Genomic DNA, 21,979 nt, shown 5'->3' with positions numbered 1-21,979 from the left:
TGGGAACAAGTCTGTGGATCTTATACTTGGTCTCCTCTAAAAGCAAAGTTAATGGCAGTGGCTGAGTGTGGTCTCACAAGGAAATAAAATGATTTAGCATAGGAAAATATCGAGAATGCAGTATTCAGGCAAGGCAGCAACAAAATATCCCAATTATTTGAGAAGGTTTACTACGGTCTTACTAATACAACAAAGATATCCCATTTTTAACAATTCTACAAACCTTCGAAACTACTAGGAAAACAATAATGGCGAAGATGGTAGATCTAAAACACACTGTATATTAAATTTGAAGCAGTAAGAAACTGCTTTGCCACCTCCATCAAACACATCACCAGCAAACAGATTTTTGAAGACCTCTCATTTCTGGCCCTTCTTTCTCCACAAGTCACCAAACATTTTTATCCCTGAACCCTTTCGTTTTCCACTACCAAAACCATCATCCAAATCATCAGCAGCAGGTGATCCCAAAAAACCAGCATAGCCACCACCTGGGGGCTCAAATACTCCATTAAAGTGCTTGTCCATGGAGCCACACCTCTCGGAAATCCTCCCATTCATCTCCACACCCCCAGCAAGTATTGCTGCAGCAGCATCTGCGGCCTTTTTCCACTGCTCTGTCTGCACTCTCATCCTCTTCATCTCAGCTTCCAGTGCTTCCTTTGCATCTTCTGTTGCTTTCAGCTTCTCACTCAACTGTGCTGCATTAGCTTTACTTGCTTCCAGCTCTTCTTCAAACTTGCTCAACTTCAAGGCCATTTCCTTTTCCTTTGCTTCAGCAGTTGAGATGTTTGTAGCTGCTTCCTGTACTTGATTCTTTAAACTCTGATTTTCTTGACCAAACACCTCTGCCTCTTTTTCCTTCTCTTCCAACTTGGCTTTTAGCATGTCTATCTCTTCATTTTTCAAAGCCAAGTCATGGAAGGCTGACTTCTCTGGCTCCGAAACCAATGGTGGTTCAGCTGAAATATCTATTGGTTTGGTTTCTTCTTCCACCTGATCAGTCTCGCTAGGATCAACCTTTGTCTCAGCTTTAACTTTTTCTGCAGGGACTTCAAAGACATCAGTTTCCCCTTGGCTGTTGTCATCTGAGGGACAGCTATCTGTTTTGGTAGATTCTTCACTTTCCGATGGAGGATGTGTTTCGCGGACTTTCACTGGCCCTGAAGTCACAACTGGTTTCTTAGCTTTCTTGTCCAGCTTTTCTTGGGCTTCTTTCTTTGCAGCTTCAGCTGAAGCCAATTGTTCTTTTAGACTCTTTAGCTCATCTTGTGCTTGGCCAAGTTGAGATTCTAAATCAGCAAGGCGGGTTCCAAGTTTTTTTTGGCTTAGTGGATCCGATTGTGAACCTCTTGGGGAACGTCGATCTCCTAGCTTTGGACTTCGGTCAGTGATTGGTCGATGATGCAGTGGATCTGAATCAGAGCTTGAAGTCCTCAGCTTATGTGAACCTCGAAGAGTTGGCTTTTGAACCACTTCAGATCCCCTATTCCACAAAAGTCATTAGAAATTTCCATCAGATACAATATAATCACATACCTCCCAAGCAATATGCTCCATGACAGGTGGTGCATAACAGATCAGGACATACTCTCTACTTATTAAGCACTTAACAAACCAGAATACAAGCACTTGAAGATTTGTCATTCTTTAAAGTACTAACTTACATAACCATGCTTCATTTCCAGTATCTGGTAACTAGAATTGACATTCACTAGGGATGGCAGTAAATCATACACATTTAAGAGCAGGATGACTTCAGAGAAAAAGCAGACTCAAATAAAACTTTTTATGTTAAGTAAGTTCCTCTAACCTTGATCGCGGCATTTGTTGCACTTAGATGAATATTCGTTGCAGAAGTGCAATAGAGACTACTGGGTTCAAAACTTCCGTTCTGCACGGTTTAAAGTTGAGATCATAGGATACGAATATAGTTAGAATGAACATATACTCATGTACCAGTACTTGAAAATTACAAGGATTTCATGCTCCTTAGAAAGTAAGCATGCCAGAAACAGGAAAGGAAAGCTGACCTTAATCCACTTTTCCTATAAATTTGAAGACTAAACTATGCTTGGATTTCAATTCTTTAAGAACAGAAAAAACAACACCATGGAAGAACTATATAAATACTTAAACGTCCATAAACAGTTTGGTGAGCACATTGACAACATGCTATTCAATTCCAGTCATGTGGAGTGCAGAATATAACTAAAAGAAGAAAACCTAGCAATGAATAAAGCCACGAGTCTTCAGAACTTTAAAATGCTTTTCAGAAACTCAGAAGCCTCGAGGTTTATTCTCACTTTTGCTATGTCCCTGATAAACGGCACCTAGCGTGCTTCTGGGACAGTGCAACCCTCTTGGCACCTTCCCCACAATGTATTATATATGGTACCAAACTATCAAATCTGAAATCTTAAAGCTCATACTACTTGTTGGGCTTGGATTTTGACAGGGGTACTCTTGTCATTTGGCGGAAAAATACTGTTTACCCTGACAAGTGCTGGAAGGCTGAAAAAGTGAATGCTCTGTCTGGAGTCTAGACAGAGAGGATGTTGTGTCATGTTCAAGTTCTTTCATTAATTGGGTGTTCGTGTTTCTTTCTGCACCCAAATTTTTGCTCATGATCCCATCAAGTTTCCAAAAATCATATTCATAAATAAACCCTCTTTAATGCTCAAGTTTTTCAATTTCTTGAAGACATAAAATTCAGGCTACCATAAGATTCAAGAAAAACCAAAGAGAAAGAGTTCAGAAACATAATGACACTGCATGTTTTGAACAAATCACAGACCCAAAGTGAAAAAAAAGTCCCAAGAAAAGTGCAGAACTAAGATCCTTCAAAATTAGACCCCTTTCTCTCTAGGTCTTTGTTTATGATTGCAAAGAATGAAATAAAAGTTTAATTATTTTAGATCTTAAAGCATATCAACTTTTACTCTTTCTCAACATCCAAAATCATGATTAGCAAGCACAAAATGTGGCTAAAAAGGCAGGAAATTAAAACTGGAAAAGCAGAGGAAACAGTTACAAAAAATGGGAAACATAAAGCTCACCTTGAAAACTATATAAATGCAGAATATGATCAGTGACTGATATCTAAGCTGGCTCCCTCTACTGTGATCTAATTACCATCTGAACTGAAACATCTCCATGAAAGACCTTCCTGGTAATACAATGGTGATGAAAGAGACTCACCCATTTGCTATAGAGTGGTACAAAATGGCTTTTGAAAAAATGGGGTGGTGTTAAAAACTGAGCCTTTTTTTGAAAACACAAAGCATAGGCGGTAAGAACTGTGCCCAGAAGCTAGAGAGAGAGAGTGTGTGTGTTTTATAAGGAAGAGAGCCTGGACAGAGAAAGAAGTTGGAAGTTTGAATTAAAGGTGGTGAGAGAATGGCAGTGGTTTTCAGCTTTTCAAGAAGATGCAAGAAGAAGAGGACAAGAGGGTAATTTTGGAAGGATTAATCATTCAATGTAATGGGTACACAAAGATCTTGGAAAATCCAACCTGTGTATCTTACTCTCTAACCCTTGTCCTTTTGTCTCTTTTCAAAGTTCAAACCTTTTTTAAGTTTCAAAATCAATTTTGCTCTTCTTCTTTAATGACCATGCGTGCGTTTTGACCATATAAATCTCTTCACCGTCAGTAGTTGCTTTATAAATTAATATACACAGTGCATGCAAAATAATAGACAGCTCTCTCTCTCTCTCTCTCTCTCTCTCTCTCTCTCTCTCTCTCATAGAGATCTTGTAATTTTCTTTTTCTCTTTTTCTTGATGTCTTCAAGTTGGAATCACCTCCCTTGTTCTTATTCTGTTTATGCAAATCCAAAACCAAATACTCTGAATACTTAATAAAGGTGGGGATTTGCTAGTAAGCAGTAGTTATACATATTGAGTTATTTCCAAAATACGAAGGGAGTTTAAAAATTTTACACTACTTCAAAGTATTGAATATTCATAACTGAAAATAGTTATATAGTAAATTATTTATGATATATTTTATCTAATGGGGTAGGATTCAGTGCACCGACGTTTAGGGGACTCTAAATTATATAATATTGGTAAGCTATCAATTGTAGTGTATCATATCGCTAATTATCGAACTAATCATGCTAATATGATTTGGTGGTTGAATAACGCAATTTGTACATTATTGTTAGTAGAATGTGCCAAGTACATTACATCCTGCATGCATATATAATTTGTCAGGAAAGGTATCAGAATCTTCTCTTCAAATAATAGTAGTATTGTTTATCAGTAATCATAATTCCAGTAATCATGTATACTACATAGTACTTCATAGTTCATAAAATAAAATAAATTTTCAAATAAAGAAGCATTATGGAGTAAGTTGTAGTTATAAAACAAACATATGCAACAGTATGTCCACTATCCACATAACAAATGCATGTTTTCTCAAAATGACTGATCCTATTTGATATTACTCTATTGGTGTAGTACCCTTTAAGTTTGATATGTCTTGCAATTTAAATTTTTCTCACTTATTCCGAAATATGAATTTTCTTTTCAATAACTTGGTGATCTAAAAATCATAATCACACTCACAATTTCTTCTTATAATCACAAGATCTCAAGTGGAATGAGATCAATTACTATTACCGTGGGCAAAAACTTGATTTATTTTAGCCGTGAAAAATGGTTCATTTCGAGGTATGGAATCAATTGACTAATTGGCTGCCTTCCTAGTCCATTTCGAGGTCTTGATGTAATAACTGGGGATTCCCTTTACTCAAGACAAATGTCAATGGCTGTGAAGGCCTTGTTTGGTCTGTAGTCACATTTAGCAAGTTCAAATCAATAGGAATACCAAGTACTGGTCCCTTTTGCCTCTCTATAAGACTATAATGTATATCGATCCCGTTCCAATGGTCAGCTGCTGACCATGGAATTTTTGCTCACTCACCGTCCGATTGAAATCGGACGGTTCACAGCTAAGTGATGAGAGAGGAGAAGAGAGTTGTAAACCGTCTGATTTCAATCGGACGGTGATTGAGCAAATGATCCCTGGTCAGTTGCTGACCAGGTGATCAGGACTGTAATGTATATATAGGGAGGATCTGGAAATCATGTAAATGGAACAGTGAGGAATCAATGTAGGTCATTGTGTGATCGATCTCCTATCATGTGGTCCTAGCTTGCTCAAAAAAACTGTAAAGCTTGAAAGGTTTAGTTCATGGAAAAGCCTGTAAAAGAAACCAAGAGACACCCTGCATGTGGAACTTAAATGTTTATGATATCTCCTCACCTACTCTAAGGCCCCAAGCTCTTTAAATCCAGCACCACCTCCCTTTGTTAGTTAAGATTTAAGTCTTGAGAGATTTGGCCATGCCCAAGTTTGAATTGTATTGTGGTGGCAATCAATGATAATACATTTCATTTGGCAGCTTGGAAAGTACCTCTTGTTGCCTTGCTGGAGTCGAATATATTTTATTAGATCTCTATCACCAATTGTATACATTACGTACATGCTTATATATCCCATTGCGTGATATGGTGAGAGACGAGAGAGATAAACAAACATTGGGAATAGAGCAAACGTATACGTAAGAAATACTAGTTGGACCGTTGGAGTCTATAAATTTGGTTAACATGGATGATACTCTTGTCCATAGTCCAAAAAACATTCTCCTTCATGCATATGTTGTAATGTAATACTTTCAAAACCGTTCATTTGATTGAATTTTTACATGAATGATGAATGAAAAATAATTTAAAAATAAAAAGTTTTAATCCAATTACTACATGCAGAATGTCGCAAAGATATGCGTTGGACTAGGGTATGAAGTTTTAGTTGGCTACTTAGCAAAGTCGGCTGAACTTGTTATTTCTTAATTTATTTGATTGCTTGGAGTCACCTTCAAGTCTTAACCCACAAAAAGAGAAATATCAAGTCAGGTTGCCCTAGTTGGTCCAAGTTCAACCCCTACAGCTTCAGTTTGCAACACTGAAGCATACCCTACTAGTATGGGAACCAGCCATAATGACTCAGCTAGCCTTTACTCACACGTGGTGGTGGTTTCAGCTGCCGTTACCATTTGTATTTAAAAGCTTTCCATTATTGCCTAGTGTTTGATTTTCTTGTCTGGTGATAATATTTCGATTGAGAATTCTGCAACATGTTTTCTCCATCACTCTGATGCTCTAAAGTTAAGAACCATAATCTGGCTAGGATGGAATCTCACTGTGCCAACACCTGCACAGATGACCGCAGTGCTTTGTTCTAATTGAACAGTCAAATTTTTCTTGTCTGTACAAGTTCTGAGTCGACTGTTAAATGTTTGGAGAAAGCTCTCGTAAAGGAGCGTTCTCAGTCAATCCAACCGGCATGTGGCAACCCACTCACGCCGCAGGAGCAGTTCACCGACAGCCTACGGGTTCAAGACTCAAACCCCGCGCTCACCCTCATAGCCAATCCTTTTCAAAGATTTAGGGGAAGGGCCACTTAGCCTGCAGCTCTAGGATCTAACTAATTTGTAAGCAAATCAGTTCTACATTATGCAATCTTGCAATGGTCACAAAGTAAAACAAAACATAAAACCCTCTGCAACATAACCAAGCACAGAAGAAATTCTATATACAATTCTAATCCCCTCCATTTCTATAACTTTATCTGTAGGCAAGCTGTTCTCCACACTATGGAATGCTAGTGTACAACCAGGAATGGTATCTCGATGGGCATTGTTCTGGATAAGAGACTGAAACACTATTTACTGTAATATCATGGGACGACTGCATTTCATTGTTGACATGAGAAATATGAGGCATACACTAATCAAATACGATATCAAGCCTTGCGACTCACCAATCAAGCTGTGAACCATTAAGGATAGAGGGGTGAAAGTGAAGAAATGATTAAGAAACTGCAAAACTAGAGGCCTTTCATTCACTGAAATAATCAGTTTTCCTTTGACATCTATAGATAGGCAGCTTGGCACTGACAAAGTGACAGAGAATCATCACTACCTTGATCGTTCAACTAGTTACTGGCAGATGCTTGCACATTTGCTTGCTCGAGATTCAGCTAGCAAACTGCTGCGCCCAGTATAGCACAACTTAAACTACCTACTGCCACGAAACTCCAGGTCCACTAGTCACAGCTCTCGCCTCAGCCAGAGAAACGGCCATGGCCAGCATCATCTGCTCCTCAAAACTCTCAGGAACGATGTGGCCTGGGGCATTTTGAAGGTCACCCTCAATCTCATCTGAGGTCGGTAATGCAGAAGTAGTGCCAGCATCTTCGGTTGTGTCAGAGCTTGCATAACTTGACCGCGTTGTCTCACCATTCCATTCTCTCTCATCTTGAGTCGATGACGTCCCGTGATCGATTGACAATTCAGAAAGACTAACTGCAGGCTGATAATTCTCAGATTCTCCATCCACCCTGTTGTAAAACCTGCTAGTGCCTGGAACCATATTAAAAGTCGATACATTATTGCCACCAGGATCAACGGAGGATTCCCCACTCGTTTGTTGCCGTTCCGCAAGGGCAGCTATTGCACAAGCAAGACCCCCAGATGGGGATGATGATGACCCGGAAACTGAAGGTATAATGGCTGATGAGTCATAGCTTTGTCTTGTGACAAACTGTTCAGATCGAGCAGCATCAACAAAAGCTGGAGCCTTATGTCTCTCATTCTCCTGCAAATACATTCTTCCTCAATTGAGCAGAGTTGATAACCAACTAGGAGGTTCACATAAAAAAATTCCAACAGGTAACTAGAGTGATTCATTTACAAAATTCCACAGATAACCAGAGTTGATAATCCTGCAAAAAGATGACCTGTTTTTTTTTTCATGTAAACAAAAAAAGGATGACTGTTTGGGGGGGGGAAAGAAGAAGCTAATTTTATTGATCTGTTCACAACTAATGATACAAAAAAAATGGACAAGAGGGTCCACTTCAGAGAAAGCACAGCAAAACCAGTGCAACATCAACAGCTATTAGCTAGCTGCAGATTAACCACCCTATTTATGTCATAACCTTATACTACAGCTACCTCCTCATCAAGCAGAATATAAGGAAGGCTGTAGTCTTTCAAACCTACTGAAAAAGATACCCATAAAGCTGAGAAAAACTTTACTCTATCGAAAAGCTACATCTAAAGCACCGTAACTATTTCTGTAACCTTAGACTACAACTGCCTTTCAATCAAACAGAATGAAAAAAAGGCTGAAGTGTTTGAAATCAATCGAACGGTAACCATACTTGCTTCTGATTAAAGACAGCATAAAAATTCTCTCTCCAACGGAAATTTCCAACACATTCCCCAAAAGATGAAATATTCCTCATGATAAATAACATCCAAAGCTCATTAATCTTACACATCACTAGCAAATTTTCTTCTTGACCAATATTCAACGTTTAACTCGCACACCACCCAAAACCTCCAAGAAACTAATAGTGAGAATTTAATAGCTGAAATGGAAATCTAATAAAAAAAGGGCCAAGTCCAAATGATACCTCCACATTGAAGCAATACTTATCAAAACAATCCTCAAAACGCATGCTTAAAAAGAGTAAATGGACCCCTAGAACCGAAAAGGCTTAATAGAAGGAAAATATAATTAAGGATTGGTTAGGTAGTTTCCAAGTAGTTAACAAACCGCACTCACCCAATATGCTTATGTAGAGCTCCATATCATTATAGATTTTTACCCTCAAAAGTATAATTAGGGTGAATCCTGGTAAGCAGGAAGTAAAGTAGAGGAGATTCCCCAAAGAAACAGTAGATGTTGATATCTATAGGAAGCCTAAAACTTCAATAGTTTATTAGCCACAAAAATTAAGAAAAGAAAAGGACTCATAATTGAATATATGGTTTCACTTTGAACAGCTATTACACATGGTTTTTAAATTTCATATGAAAATATTTTCTAAAAATCCCTTTGCAGACAGATCATCTATTACAAGTCAAATGTGCTTTAATCTTCCAATACATGGAAGTTTTCTAGCAGATTTTATATCAAATGCAATTCATGACTGGAGCAATTGTATGCATGTTACCTGAATAGAAAGCCAAATTGCTTCCATGAGCATTATATCGTCAAGATCCAGATCAAGTTCATCCTCCCTGCAGTTTCAGAATTTAAATAAGCAAATAGCATGGCAATCAAGTTCTGTCTATCAATTTAAACCTGTTAGATCCCACCTAACCTACTTATTTATCGTGTGATATTCAGATTGACAGATATCTCATACAACAGAATTCAACGTTATAGGTGTTTTATCTCAAAAAAATAAAAATAAATCGAATAAAATAAAATCTATTACTCATAAATCAAACCTACATGACCAAGGAAAACAAATCCTCTAATCCTGAAGGAATCATGCAATGCGATATACATAAATAACAGTTTTTTTTTTTCCCATAAAATACCAGTCAAAAAATTTCTTTTCATGAGAACAAGTAGTTACCGGTATGTAACAGCAGCCCCACCTGTTTATTATTTGTGTTGATAGGTTGTATTATTTCCAGGTTCATGCCAAATAATTGTCCGTCTTTTTTTTTTGAGAAGAAACAGCTTTTTATTAAAAAAGCAAAAATCGAGATACAGGGAGGCGGACAAGGAGTCCGCTTTAGTGATCTAAAGAGGGCAGCTAGGGCAATAGGCCTAGCATCTCGTCTAATAATACTAATCAAGGCTTAGGGGCTTATACTACAGCTGCTTGACAGTTAAGTATAATGGAAGAAAGATTATAATCCTTGAATTCCTTAGAAATAGAAACCCATAAGGATGCCCAGAACTTGACTCTCTCCCACAGGTCTTCCTTCTCCACCCCTCCATAGTTTTCAAATAATCTTTTATTTCTTTCCATCCAGACCACCCAAACTACAGCTAGCACCCCACAACCCCAAAGGGTTCTGGCCTTTTTACCTGTACCAAATGCTATGGGGTTTTCTCTTAGCAAGTCACTTCTCTCTAATGGAGTTGTCCAGTCCACTCTTGCCTCCCTAAATAATTTTTTCCATAAGAAATTAGTCACTTCACAATGCACGAAGACATGATCAGCACTTTCCCCTTGAGCTTTGCATAAAATGCACCAGTGAGGAGAAAAACAACTTCCCGGTCTTCTCCTTTGAAGAACATCACATGTATTCGTCTTCCCCAGTACCACAAGCCATCCCAAAATCTTCACCTTAGTAGGGACCTTGACCTTCCAAATAAACTTTGCAGGAGCAAAAATTGGATCTGATCCACCACTAATTAAGAAGCTATGAAAAGATTTGCAAGAGAATTTCCCATTAGGCTCAAGCTTCCACCTCCTTTCATCTGGTTTGGACTCCACTAATCGGAAATTTTCTAGCTTAACCATCAGCGAGGCAAACTCCTCAATCTCTTGATCATTTAAGTTTCTTCTGAACCCAAAGTCCCAGCTCATTGGAAAATTGAGAGGGATAGCTAACCTTTCCACTGAATAGTTGGTGTGTCTTGATAGTCTGAACAACCTTGGAAAGTAGAATTTTAAGGGTTGATCCTCTAGCCAAGAGTCTTCCCAGAACCTCACTCTTTTGCCATTGCCTACAATTAGTTTATGACAGAGAGAATATTGGCTTATTCCTGCTAAAATATCCTTCCAAGGACTTCTACTTGATCCACCCAAAATTGGCTTTGTGGCCAAATAATTGTCCATCTAATCCATTAGTTTTTTGTTGTGTTCATGGCATATTGGAAATATCCACCACTAGTTAAGATGACAGCTCTAAACAATATCTCGTTCAATAATCCCAACTCATCGTAAGGGAAACATATATTCCAATAGATTGAATATTTAATGCATGGCTCAACACTTAGTGTTTTATTAAAAGCATGAACTACTCTTTACTACTTAAGTAGTAGCCTTCACATATTATTACCTAACACAGGCCACAAGTGCACATCTCCTAGAGAAAGCTGCAAAGCATATCCAAGAAAGAGTGTCCAAGTTCAATCATTCTAAGACCAGAATACAATTCCTAATTGCTTCAAATATATCTACTAGATCACTAGTCTACTAATTCATTTGTATTTCCATTTAAAATGCTCTGCAATTCTTACTTGCCTAAAAGCTATTACAAAGGGAACAAGACCCTTTATCGAGGGGAAGGGGTAGTAAAAATGATTTTCACAGCATATGTCAAGCCCCAACTACATGGTTATTGTAACTTTACGGGATTAGACTACACATACACATACACCAACTAACTACTAATAATAACTAGAACCAAAAAGAAAATTGTATACCTGTATGCTCCCGGAGGTGGAGTTGGTCTAAACACTGTAGCACATGAATCCTGAGAAGAAATGACTTCCTCTCCTTCTGCAGGATAAGTGGAAGATGGAACTGCCAGAAGTCCTTTTCAATATTTAAATATATGGATACTTGTACACTACTAGAAATCACAATTTTAGTGAGAGTATACCAGTAACAGAGCTGTATTCATCCCCGATTGGTGCCATGTTTCTGCTAGAAGAATTTAGTTGTCTATTTTGCATTCTTTCCTCTTCATCCTGAAGTTCTTGCTGTCGCATTCTAATTTTTGCTTCAATGACTCGTTGTTCTTCCTGAATAATTTCAGAAATGTAAACAATGTATAAGCATGTCTTGCAATCCCACATTTCCAATCAAAGTATCACATCAATCTTAATATGATTTATGATAAAAAGATTCTTACAATTTGTTCCTGGCCCTTCTCCTCCTTAGATTTTACACCCCGAAACTCCACAGCATAATTGGTGGTTTTGCAGAAAGGGCACCTCATTGTGTTAAGTGATACAAACACAGATAAACATCAATTGAATACAAACTTTAAAATTGTAAGGCATAACATCAATAACAAAGGATACTGCGTAGGACGAGTTGAATTGGGCACTTTCATCTGCAAAAAACACTCTGGGCACAATGAAGACCAATCAGAACACATGGAAATATTATAGGAAAAACATCATGTGTAAAAGTTTGCAGAAAAATCACCTGTACAAATGCCTTTCATGCAACATCTTGATCTGTTGAGACTTGGATAAAACTGAAACAAAAGAAAAGAAAAAAGAAAAACATATAATAACATAGTTAGAAGTATTACATAGAACTGTAGAAGGTAATGTGTAATCTTCCCCCTATTTTTCCCTCCCACTTCATTCATTTTGAGAGGAAAAAAAAAAAGCAGAAGATAAATATTATCAATAAAACTTAAAAGGGAGTCATGACAAAAGTCAAACCAGAAAGCAAATTGGGCATTCTTCAAGATCCCGAATGCAGTCTTCAAGTCCAGGATAGCATGGAGCAAGCTTAGATTCAAGTATGAGCTTCCTGAGTTTCTTATGATCCACATCTTTATGGTGGTATAGACCCTGAGGCCTTGTATACTTCTCATCAATCACCTGTCTCCTTTTTCCGAGTTTATTACCCATCCAATATGGTTCTCTTCTTCTCTTCACTTTCTTAAACAAATCAACCACAATAACAAGAATACGAGACCACTTTCTCACAGTTACCGACTTCTATAAACAACAAAAGCATTGTTACACACCCAAATTTATTCAGGAATCCTCATAAACTATTCTTTTTAACATGACTACTAACACTCACAACATGTTTCCAATTGAATAGCCACCATTTCCAACTAAACAGAAAACACCCTCGCAATCCTGCAATTGATCAAAACAAAAGCAGCAACATTCAATTTAAATCCTTAATCAACATATCTGAAAAATTCTACTTCTATGTCCGACAATGATTCACCATATTAGACCTCATATAATTCAATCATTTTACCTCAATTGGGTGATAATCCTTTCCCAATAACATTCAAATGAGCACACAAAACCAAAAATCAAGCATTGACCTTTAAGCCAACAAAAGAAGCCACAAATACAATCAACCAAAATCTTGCAAAAACACACAAACAATTTTTTTTATCACACACTTCAATCAAACCCGTACACTAAACCTAAAACCGCAACAAACAGAGTGCACCACAGCCCTATCATCTTCACTACAATACACTGAGCTTGATTCGAATTAGCATCAATCCTCTTTGAAAACAACAATAATGATAAAAACACCAAAGCAAAACCCAAAAAATCTTAACACAAAGGTTCAAAATTTCATTCCAAGCAAACCAAAACCAGCGAAAAAATGAACAAAACTAAACACAATTCCACTCAAAAACAGCTCCTCCTTCATTACACAGCCTAAAGAACCCTAATTTAAGCCACTCCAACACCTCCCGAGCCTCAATTGGCACCAATCAAACACAATTCACCACCACTACAAAACCACAAACAAACACAAGCACAGCAAATCGACCCTAAACCCCAAATTCACCACAGAATTCAGCTACCACATAAAGATTTCAACTTTAAAAACCCCACAAAAATTACACAGAAACCCAACAACAACAAGACAATTAACAGAGCAACAAAAAAAACGTACTCTTTTGGTTGAGGTTGAGCTCAGAAATTGCAGAGAGCCCAGAAGAGCAAAAGCAACCTCGAATTGCTGTAAAAGCAGATGAAGGAGTTTGGAGAGAAAGAATCTCTATCTATCTCTATGGAAGTGATTTGTCGTCAACTAGAGGAACACGATGAGAAACTTTCTTTCTTAGAAGACTGAAATTTTTCCTCTTTTTGGGTTTTTCTTTCTTTTCTTTTCTATAATAATGGGGGTTTCTAATTTATTTTCTTTTTTCTTTTTTATTTTTTATTTTTTTACTGTTAATTTATTTTATAGGCTATAGTGGTTGTTTCTTTCGGTCTGCATGTGACGGAAATTCTTAGACGAAATGAAGAGTGCAGAAGCAAAGCAAGGAAGGCATTGTTTTGTGTCTCTTTTTTTTTTTTTTTTTGTCTGTTTGATGAAATGAAAGAGAGAGAGAGAGAGTGACGCTCGACGGTGGAGTGATCGACGAGGAAAGAATCTGTGCAAAAATTAAAGGCTGACCAATTGCCTTACAATAGATCGATATACAGTCATATACTTACTACCGTAATTAATGCAATTAATACAATCTAGCTCCAACGGTTGTACTATTGATCTACAACCTCTTTTTTGTCCTAATACGAGTATATAGAAAAATTTGAGCCAAATAAGGATTATCATGTATACACCGATGTCAAAGAAAGTGTTGTTTGCATCGAATGAGTAAACGATTTTTGTTTACACTGAATTTTTGCAGAGATGATCATTAATGATTGATATAACTTTTGACCAATTAAATCATGAATTTAGATTATCGGTTGTATGTAAATAAAAGAGAGTTTAGACACACCGGTTGATATGGATGCAAGTATTTTCCATGTCAGTGACGTTTCTTCTTCAAAACCATTATCTATATATAGCGGAACCACCGGTGCAGAGTGGCAATGCTTCCCAACCCACAATCAATGTATATATAAAATCGGGGCCTAATAATATTAACCCTAACGTACCAAAATTAAAGCATGTGTCGTCATGCCATGTCTTTATGTCGACCTTTCACTACAATAGAAAATAGCAAAAGCGAGGAATTTCATTGTGACAACCTAAAATTCGTCGCAAAAGCTTGGCAAATACGAGGAAATTTCAGTTGTCGCACATGATCCCATCGGCGACAACCAATTTGTCGCATAAAGTAGGAATTTGTAAGAAATTGACAGTTGTCGCCCATATGACATTATGCGACAACCAATTCCTCGCAAAATATCAATTAAGCGACAATTTCTACCAATTGTCGGTTAATGTTTATGTGACAACTTTAACTTCCTAGCAAAAGATTAATTAGGCAACGACTTCTGTGAATTGTCGCTTAATGTTTATGTGATAACTAGATTTCTGTCACTGAATACTGATTTAGCGACCACTTCTGTGAGTTATCGGTTAATGATTATGTGACAACCTTATCTTCCTCACTGAAAATCAATTTGGTGACAACTTTATTTGGTTGTCGCTTAATATTTATGTGACAATTTGAATTTCCTCTCTGAAAATCAGTTTGGCGACAACTTTAATGGGTTGTCGCTTAATGTTTATGAGACAATTTGAATTTCCTCACTGAAAATAAATTAGGCGACAACTTCTACTAGTTGTCGATTAATGTATATGTGACAACTTTAATTTTCTCACAAAAGGCCTATAAGGTGACGACTTTTACAGGTTGTCGCTTGATGATTACGTGACAACCTGAACGTCCTCGCTGAAAATCAATTAGGCGACAACTTTTACGAGTTGTCAGTTAATGTTAATGTGATAACTTTAATTTTCTCACAAAAGACCAATTAGGCGACGAGCTCAACGGGTTGTCGCTTAATGTTTATGTGACAACTTAAAATTCATCGCTAAAAACCAATTAGGCGACAACTTCTATTAGTGGTCGGTTAATGTTTATGTGACAACTTTAATTTTCTTGCAAACAACCAATTAAGTGAGGACTTGTACAGCTTGTTGCTTAATGTTTGTATGATAACTTGAACTTCCTCGCTGAAAACCAATTAGACGACCACATGTACGAGTTGTCGGTTAATGTTTATGTGACAACTTTAATTTTCTCACAAAAAAAACAATTAGGCAACGACTTTTACGGGTTGTTGCTTAGTGATTATGTGACAAGTTTAACTTAGGCTCTGAAAACCAATTAGGCGGCGGTTTATACGAATTGTCATTTATTTTTTGTGCAACTACTCGCTTATTGTTTGAATTTCTTATCTGAGATGAAATTTTTTAAGGCATATTTGGGTGAGATGAAATCCCTTTGAGGATATGAAACCTGATTTCATATCCCGAAGGTGTTAGATTGATAGATTCCATACAACGGGGTACGTAACTAGCCTGAGGCATCAGTCCTGCAAATGAACTTGGCTGTATCAGTCATACCTGGCCAATAACAATCGACAATCCAGAGTTGTCGTAAAGATATTGGACATATCTTTATAAAGATATTGGCGACAATCCAGAGTTGTCATAAAAAGACTAAATTTCTCGCTTAATTAAATATGCTACACATTTGGGTTGTCGCAACCAGTTGTCGCGTAATGTGTTTTACTGATTGTCAAAAGCGACGAAATAACAGGGTTGTCTTTTTTTCAATATGCAACGCAATAAGTTCCTCGACGAAATTATAGGAGACAAATAAGAAGCCTCGCATATAATTTTCTACAACAAATGCATATGTGTCACATATTAATATATGCAACAAAAATGAAACCTCGCAGTTACTTTTTGCAACAAAAAAAAGTCCCGCATATAAATTTTTGATCAAATATATAAGCCTTGCAGACGGAATATGCAACGTAAACGAGGTCTCGTATATTAGAAATTGTAACAAACATAAAGTCTCGCTTATAGCATTCTGTAACGCACTCACTTGTCTCGCAATATGTCATACGCGAGGAACGAATTGCGTCGCTTATTGAAAATGCAACAAACATCCAAGCCCTGCATATGGAATATGTGACGTAAACGAAGTCTCATATATTAAAAATAGCAACAAATATAAAGTCTCGCATATAGTTTTTAGTAACACACTTGTGTGTCTCACAATTTGTTATATGCGATGAACCAAATGCGTCGCATATTGAAAAAGCGACAACCGTGTAATTTCGTCGCTTTTGACAATCAGTAAAACACATAAGGCGACAACTGGTTGCGACAACCCAAAGTCGTCGCATTTGTAATTCAGCGAGAAATTTAGACTTTTTACGATAACTTTTGGTTGTCGCCGATGACGTTTTCTCTTGTAGTGTTTTTTGACCTCAAAATCACAGAGTTGGCACTTTGTCGAATGTGGAGTCTCAGCAGTTGGATTGATTTTTTTTCTAGCCCAGTGACGTACAAGAAGGTGTGTAGTTCCTATATCGTTCTTTTGGACTTAGAAAGTTAGGTTCATGCCCACTGGTCCGATGTCATGTTACAGGTATGGTATTTAGTGGCTCCTACTTGTATTGTCCATTTTGCTTGCAACAACAAAAAAAATCACAACCTATGACCACTATTCCACATTAGTGGAATCGCAACGTTTCCCAGCCGATTAGTTGTGACCTCTCAACTTCTAGTGGATATAAGAATGTTAATCCCCCTTTCAAAAAAAAAAAAAAAGAATGCTAATCCCACCTATTAGCCATTTATTTTTATTCTTTATGATTGAAAAACAAAACAGAAACTAGAAAACAAACCCACGTGCAGTGGCGGAGCCAGAATTTGATCTCAAGTGGGGCACTCAGATGTTTTAAAAAAAAAAACATTTGAAACATAAACTATATACCAAAATTTTAATAAACATTAAAATATTAGAATAAGATTCCATTAAAATCATTTTTTTTAAATTACATGTTTTATTAATCAAATATTTTTTTTTTGTCATCATGGGGGTAGGAGTGAAATCATTTGATCCTCTTTTGTAAAAGAAGAAAAAAAGAAAGAAAAAAAATCAAATATTTTTAAATTTTAGAAAACTTTTCATGATGGGATATAAATTATCTTCGACTTTTAAAATTAAAAGGAAGTATAGTGTTACAAACAAATAAAAAGTATGAAATAATAAACACAAATGTTCCAAACCAAAAAAAAAAAAAAAAAACTCAAAACAGTCAATGTTGACAACAGGATTCGAACTTGGGACCAGCTATATAAAATAATGAAGTCTAACCGCTGCGCCATATAGGCTGCTAGTAGCAAAAGGAAACTCTTAGCAACTTATAGGGTTGTTAAGTACCGAATTTTTTTTAAAAAAAATTAAAAATCCAGTGGGGCACGGGACCCACTGGGCCCCAACGTGGCTCCGCCCCTGCCCACGTGCCACACCCCTCCCAGCTGATCCAACTGGAACGCTGGGGATACATAAAGGGGCAAACAAAAAAACCAGACAGACGGATTATGAGAAGAATGCGCTGCCGATGCTAGATGATCCACAACAAAATTAATTAGCCTCTCGATACACATGTCTGAAGATAATTGAACGAAATTGTAGTGTAATCTCCTTAATATCATGAAACTGTAGGGCAATCTGGTGGCTTGCTTTTGCTTTGGAATGGTTCGGTATATAATATCAATGTGTTGGTTCCTCACCCACGTTTTCTTCATTGTTATGTTATGCATATTCCATCTAGTACCCAATGTGATATCACGTTTGTTTATAGGGCTAAATACTAGTTAGTACCCTGTGGTTTAGGTCCAAAATCAATTCAGTCCCTGGACTTCTAATTTCATCAAAAACACCCCTGCACTTTCAATTTTGATCTAATAGGTCCAATTCGTTAATATTCTTTCAAATAGTTGGATTATTTGTTGAAAAACTATTTATTTTTAATAGTAGGACTCACTCCTAAATTGACAATGCAGACCACCTTGACACCACATCATAAAATATAGGCCATATATGTACCACATTAACAAGTTAAATAACTCAATTGTCGGAAAACTAACAAATTGGACCTATTAAATCAAAATTGAAAGTGCAGGGGTGTTTTTGATGAAATTAGAAGTTCAGGGACTGAATTGATTTTGGACCTAAACCACAGGATAGTAATTTGTATTTAGCCCTTGTTTATATGTATCCCCAGAAGCATATATAAGCAACTAGGTTTGTAGAATGAATTGTCTTTGTTGCATACTACTGACAATGATCCGTGGATTCTTCTTGGAGATTTCAATTGTATATTAAACTTGAATGAAAAATCTGGTGGAGTTAGAAGAACAAATAAATACATGATACAATTTAGAGAGTTTCTTAACAAAACTAGGTTAGTTTCTCTTCCTTATAAGGGCAATGCTTTCACTTGGACTAATAAACAACAAGATGATGATTGTATTTGTGAGAGGTTAGATCGAGCCCTAGCAAACGGTTCAGCCTTGTCTTTATTTCCTCATATGACACTCAACAATTTGCCAGTTGCGGGATCCGTTGTTGTCCTTCCATCCCCCAATTACTAATAAGAAACGTCGAGCCTTTAGATTAAAGGCTATGTGGCTCCACCATCAAGACTTCCCAAATATTGTTACAAGGGAAAAAAATACAAAAAGTACCCGACCTTTGGCCCATTAGTAACTTTAGTACCTGACAAAAAAAAAATATCACTTTGGTGCCTGAAGTTCGGACCCCGACCCAATATTAATACCTAAAACACTGTTGGCCGTTACGGCGTTAGCCATGTGGCAAACTTTTAGGGGTATTCTCGTCCCTTCACTCAATCTCTTCTTCTTCCTCTTGCTTTCTTCATCTTCTTCTTCCTCCCAACTGTTGAATATCAAAGCGCAGAATACAAGGGCACCCAATCATGTTTTTCCTTCATTATCTTTTTCTAATTCATGACCAAACTCAACTAATATCACATTTCTAGTAACGCACTTAATCCAAGATTATAACAAGAACCCAATTTTCATATTTTTCGGTTCTCAGTATAGCAGCTAATCAACATGCCAATCTCATTTTCCAGCATAATCAATCAAAATACAATAGAGCCAACAATAATCATATATCCACAAACCCATTCCACTTCTGCACCGAGAAGAACAGTTGCAATACACATGGAGTGTGAGAATCGAAATTTACCTTCATTATGTTAATCATGGGTATTGCTACTGTGTCTAGTTTCGAACACAATCACTGAACAGGAAGCTTTCTAACTTCGAAGCCAACACCTTGCTACCATCCAATCACGCTCAGATTTGTACTCCACTACACAGATTCTTAAAATGAACATCACCAAGCAGTTCTTCCTCCAGAATGCCAATCAACGTCAGAAACAAACCAGAAACTCGGCCGACAATACCCCAAACAACAACTATATCAAAACTCAATGACAAATCGAAACCAAGGACACCAACACATAGAGTATCAAAAGAAGATCGAGTTTTATACCTCACACACCGTCAACGGTGAAGCGATGAAGCCAGAAAAGCTACCGGTGATGGTACTTGTGTCAGACCCCGAAACCAACCAAAACCTAGTTAATCAAAACTTGATCGAATTCAAAAACCAGTGATACCCATCATGTAGAGCGTGAAGTGGGAAGAGGAGAGTGATTTCTATACCTCATGCATCCCAATCAGTCACCGAAATTCGTCAAAGAACAACCGAAATTCGTCGAAAACACAAAGCTTTCCGACTTCAATTCCTTTTCCTGAGTTGCCGGCTGGACGATCTGACCCCAGAAAGACGTCGGCGATGAGGAGAGGAAGCTATTTGTTCAAAATAGCAAGAAAAGTCTTCTTCTTCCTTCTCTTCCACCACAAATTCGTCATATGTTTCTGGCAAAGGACTGTGAATTGCAATGGGAGATTGAGCATTAAGAGTTGAAAAGAGGGACGATGAAATTGGGGAATGAAGGTGAAGCAATGGGTAGTACCTGGCTCTACCACAGACCCAAACTCGTCCGATTTCAGATTCGAACTCCTTCTATGGCCGCCAAGTACGAACCTCTTTCTTTCTCTCTCAGCCTTGTTTCGGGTGAAGTTTGAGCGAGGGTTATGGCGACGGCGACGGAGAATGGTGGATTGTGAGGCCAGATATGATTGGCATGGTGTGGGTGGCTGGATTAGAAATCTGAGCTTGAGGAAGAAGAAGAGATTGAGAGAAACAAGGAGAGTTGGGAGTAAGCAGAAGACGAAGAAAGTGAGAGAAGAAGAAGAGATTGAGTGAAGGGACGAGAATACCCCTCAAAATTTGTCACATGGCTAACGCCGTAATGGCCAACAGTGTTTTAGGTACCAATATTGGGTCGGAGTCTGAACTTCAGGCACCAAAGTGATATTTTTTTTTTGTCAGGTACTAAAGTTACTAATGGGCCAAAGGTCGGGTACTGTTTGCATTGTTTTCCCTTGTTACAACTGCTTGGCGGTCTCAACCTGTGGGAAATGCTACAGAGGATTTTCTTTCGAAGGTCAATGCTTTCCAGGCACTTGCTAGAAATTGGAATATATGCTTCCGCATTTGGTAATCTTTTCCAACGTATGTTTTGGTGATTTAGTTATTGACTATAAATATATTGGTCATTAATTGTTAATGTAGGTCCAACTTTGTTAAACATAAGATCTAAAGATAAAAAAATAATTAATAAAAAAGAAAAAATATATAATAAAGTAGCTAGATATATACATTCAAGTATGAGTATATATAAGATCGTAACTTGGTCTGAATATTCAAATGCTCCATGATATAGTTGTTACACTTAGTCTTACTTTTTACATTTGTATAGAAAAACTTATATGGCCCATGAAATGGTTGTTTTTTGTCGAGATCTTTGTGATTTAGACGATGATTTGGTTAAATATTGGCCGACCTTTTTATCATTCAACATAAAAATCCATATACAAGCTAGCTTGGATCTTTATAATAATAAAACTCATATAGAGGCTTAAGCTAATGCATTTTAATCATACATTATCTAACATGCAATAAATGACTTTAGTATTGGTTTAGATAGGTTCTCCGGATTTCATCGGATTCTTATGTAAGTGCATGTTACACTCTGACCTGTTTTCATGGCTTTAATATCTAATAAAATCAAATCCTTTCAAAACACATCAACAAATGGAGGATAATAATAATAATAATAACCAAATGCCTGCAAAAAAGTCGCAAGATTTCTATTTTCTGGGTTTAAACTTTGGTCTCATCCATTTAAAAACTCGATGGGTGGCGTTGGTTTATCTACAAATTGGTTATGGAGGGTGCAACTGTACGTGTCTATTTATGTCCTACTCTTAATTTGTCCTCTTTTTCCAATTTGAACATACTTACATACCTACCTTAACCATAGTTGACGACCAAAAGATAACTAACTATAGTTGCAAATCTGCACTATTACAAGAATGACTTCATTATTCGTAATATAGTCACTATTTTTCTTCAAATGAAAAAGATTCAGATATATATTCGAGTTGACCTCAGTCCATCTACTTCATTATTGAAAGCTGCTGAAGATTATTTTGTTTGCAGACTTCCGGCCTTTATCTCTGGATTTGGTCATGAATGGATTCGGTCGTTCGAACTTTGGAA

General features: G+C 37.2%; 2 protein-coding genes and 1 long non-coding RNA gene across 7 annotated transcripts; all 3 read right to left on the bottom strand.

The window, feature by feature from the left end:
• Positions 1-80: 80 nt before the first annotated feature.
• Positions 81-3,465, bottom strand: LOC133728487 (interactor of constitutive active ROPs 1-like). Of its 2 annotated transcripts, none has more exons than XM_062155894.1 (3): positions 3,060-3,465; positions 1,814-1,894; positions 81-1,486 (listed from the first exon to the last, which is right to left on the bottom strand). In XM_062155894.1, exons 2-3 carry the CDS (start codon positions 1,825-1,827, stop codon positions 361-363), a joined length of 1,140 nt encoding a protein of 379 aa, XP_062011878.1. In that variant the 5' UTR covers positions 1,828-1,894; positions 3,060-3,465; the 3' UTR covers positions 81-360. The 2 variants fall into 2 exon arrangements, with proteins under 2 accessions (XP_062011878.1, XP_062011879.1); XM_062155895.1 differs by lacking the exon at positions 3,060-3,465 and adding an exon at positions 2,034-3,002.
• A 3,252-nt stretch (positions 3,466-6,717) lies between these two features.
• LOC133728486 (E3 ubiquitin-protein ligase DA2L-like) lies at positions 6,718-13,665 on the bottom strand. 3 transcript variants are annotated; one of them, XM_062155893.1, is made up of 10 exons: positions 13,444-13,665; positions 12,592-12,656; positions 12,228-12,509; positions 11,983-12,034; positions 11,856-11,901; positions 11,684-11,765; positions 11,432-11,573; positions 11,253-11,352; positions 9,034-9,100; positions 6,718-7,667 (listed from the first exon to the last, which is right to left on the bottom strand). In XM_062155893.1, exons 3-10 carry the CDS (start codon positions 12,417-12,419, stop codon positions 7,092-7,094), a joined length of 1,257 nt encoding a protein of 418 aa, XP_062011877.1. In that variant the 5' UTR covers positions 12,420-12,509; positions 12,592-12,656; positions 13,444-13,665; the 3' UTR covers positions 6,718-7,091. The 3 variants fall into 3 exon arrangements, with proteins under 3 accessions (XP_062011877.1, XP_062011875.1, XP_062011876.1); XM_062155891.1 differs by having other exon boundaries at positions 12,598-12,656; XM_062155892.1 differs by having other exon boundaries at positions 12,228-12,656.
• A 5,328-nt stretch (positions 13,666-18,993) lies between these two features.
• On the bottom strand, positions 18,994-20,657 carry LOC133733145 (uncharacterized). 2 transcript variants are annotated; one of them, XR_009857513.1, is made up of 4 exons: positions 20,328-20,656; positions 20,014-20,240; positions 19,532-19,925; positions 18,994-19,216 (listed from the first exon to the last, which is right to left on the bottom strand). It is a non-coding gene; the product is annotated as an uncharacterized LOC133733145 (long non-coding RNA). The 2 variants fall into 2 exon arrangements; XR_009857512.1 differs by lacking the exon at positions 18,994-19,216 and having other exon boundaries at positions 19,425-19,925; positions 20,328-20,657.
• Between the last annotated feature and the right edge of the window lie 1,322 nt (positions 20,658-21,979).

The sequence above is a fragment of the Rosa rugosa genome, chromosome 2 (assembly GCF_958449725.1).
Source record: "Rosa rugosa chromosome 2, drRosRugo1.1, whole genome shotgun sequence".
NCBI classification, from domain to species: Eukaryota; Viridiplantae; Streptophyta; class Magnoliopsida; order Rosales; family Rosaceae; genus Rosa; species Rosa rugosa.
Note: the sequence above shows the minus strand (reverse complement) of the source record. Positions and strands in the feature narration are given on the sequence as shown.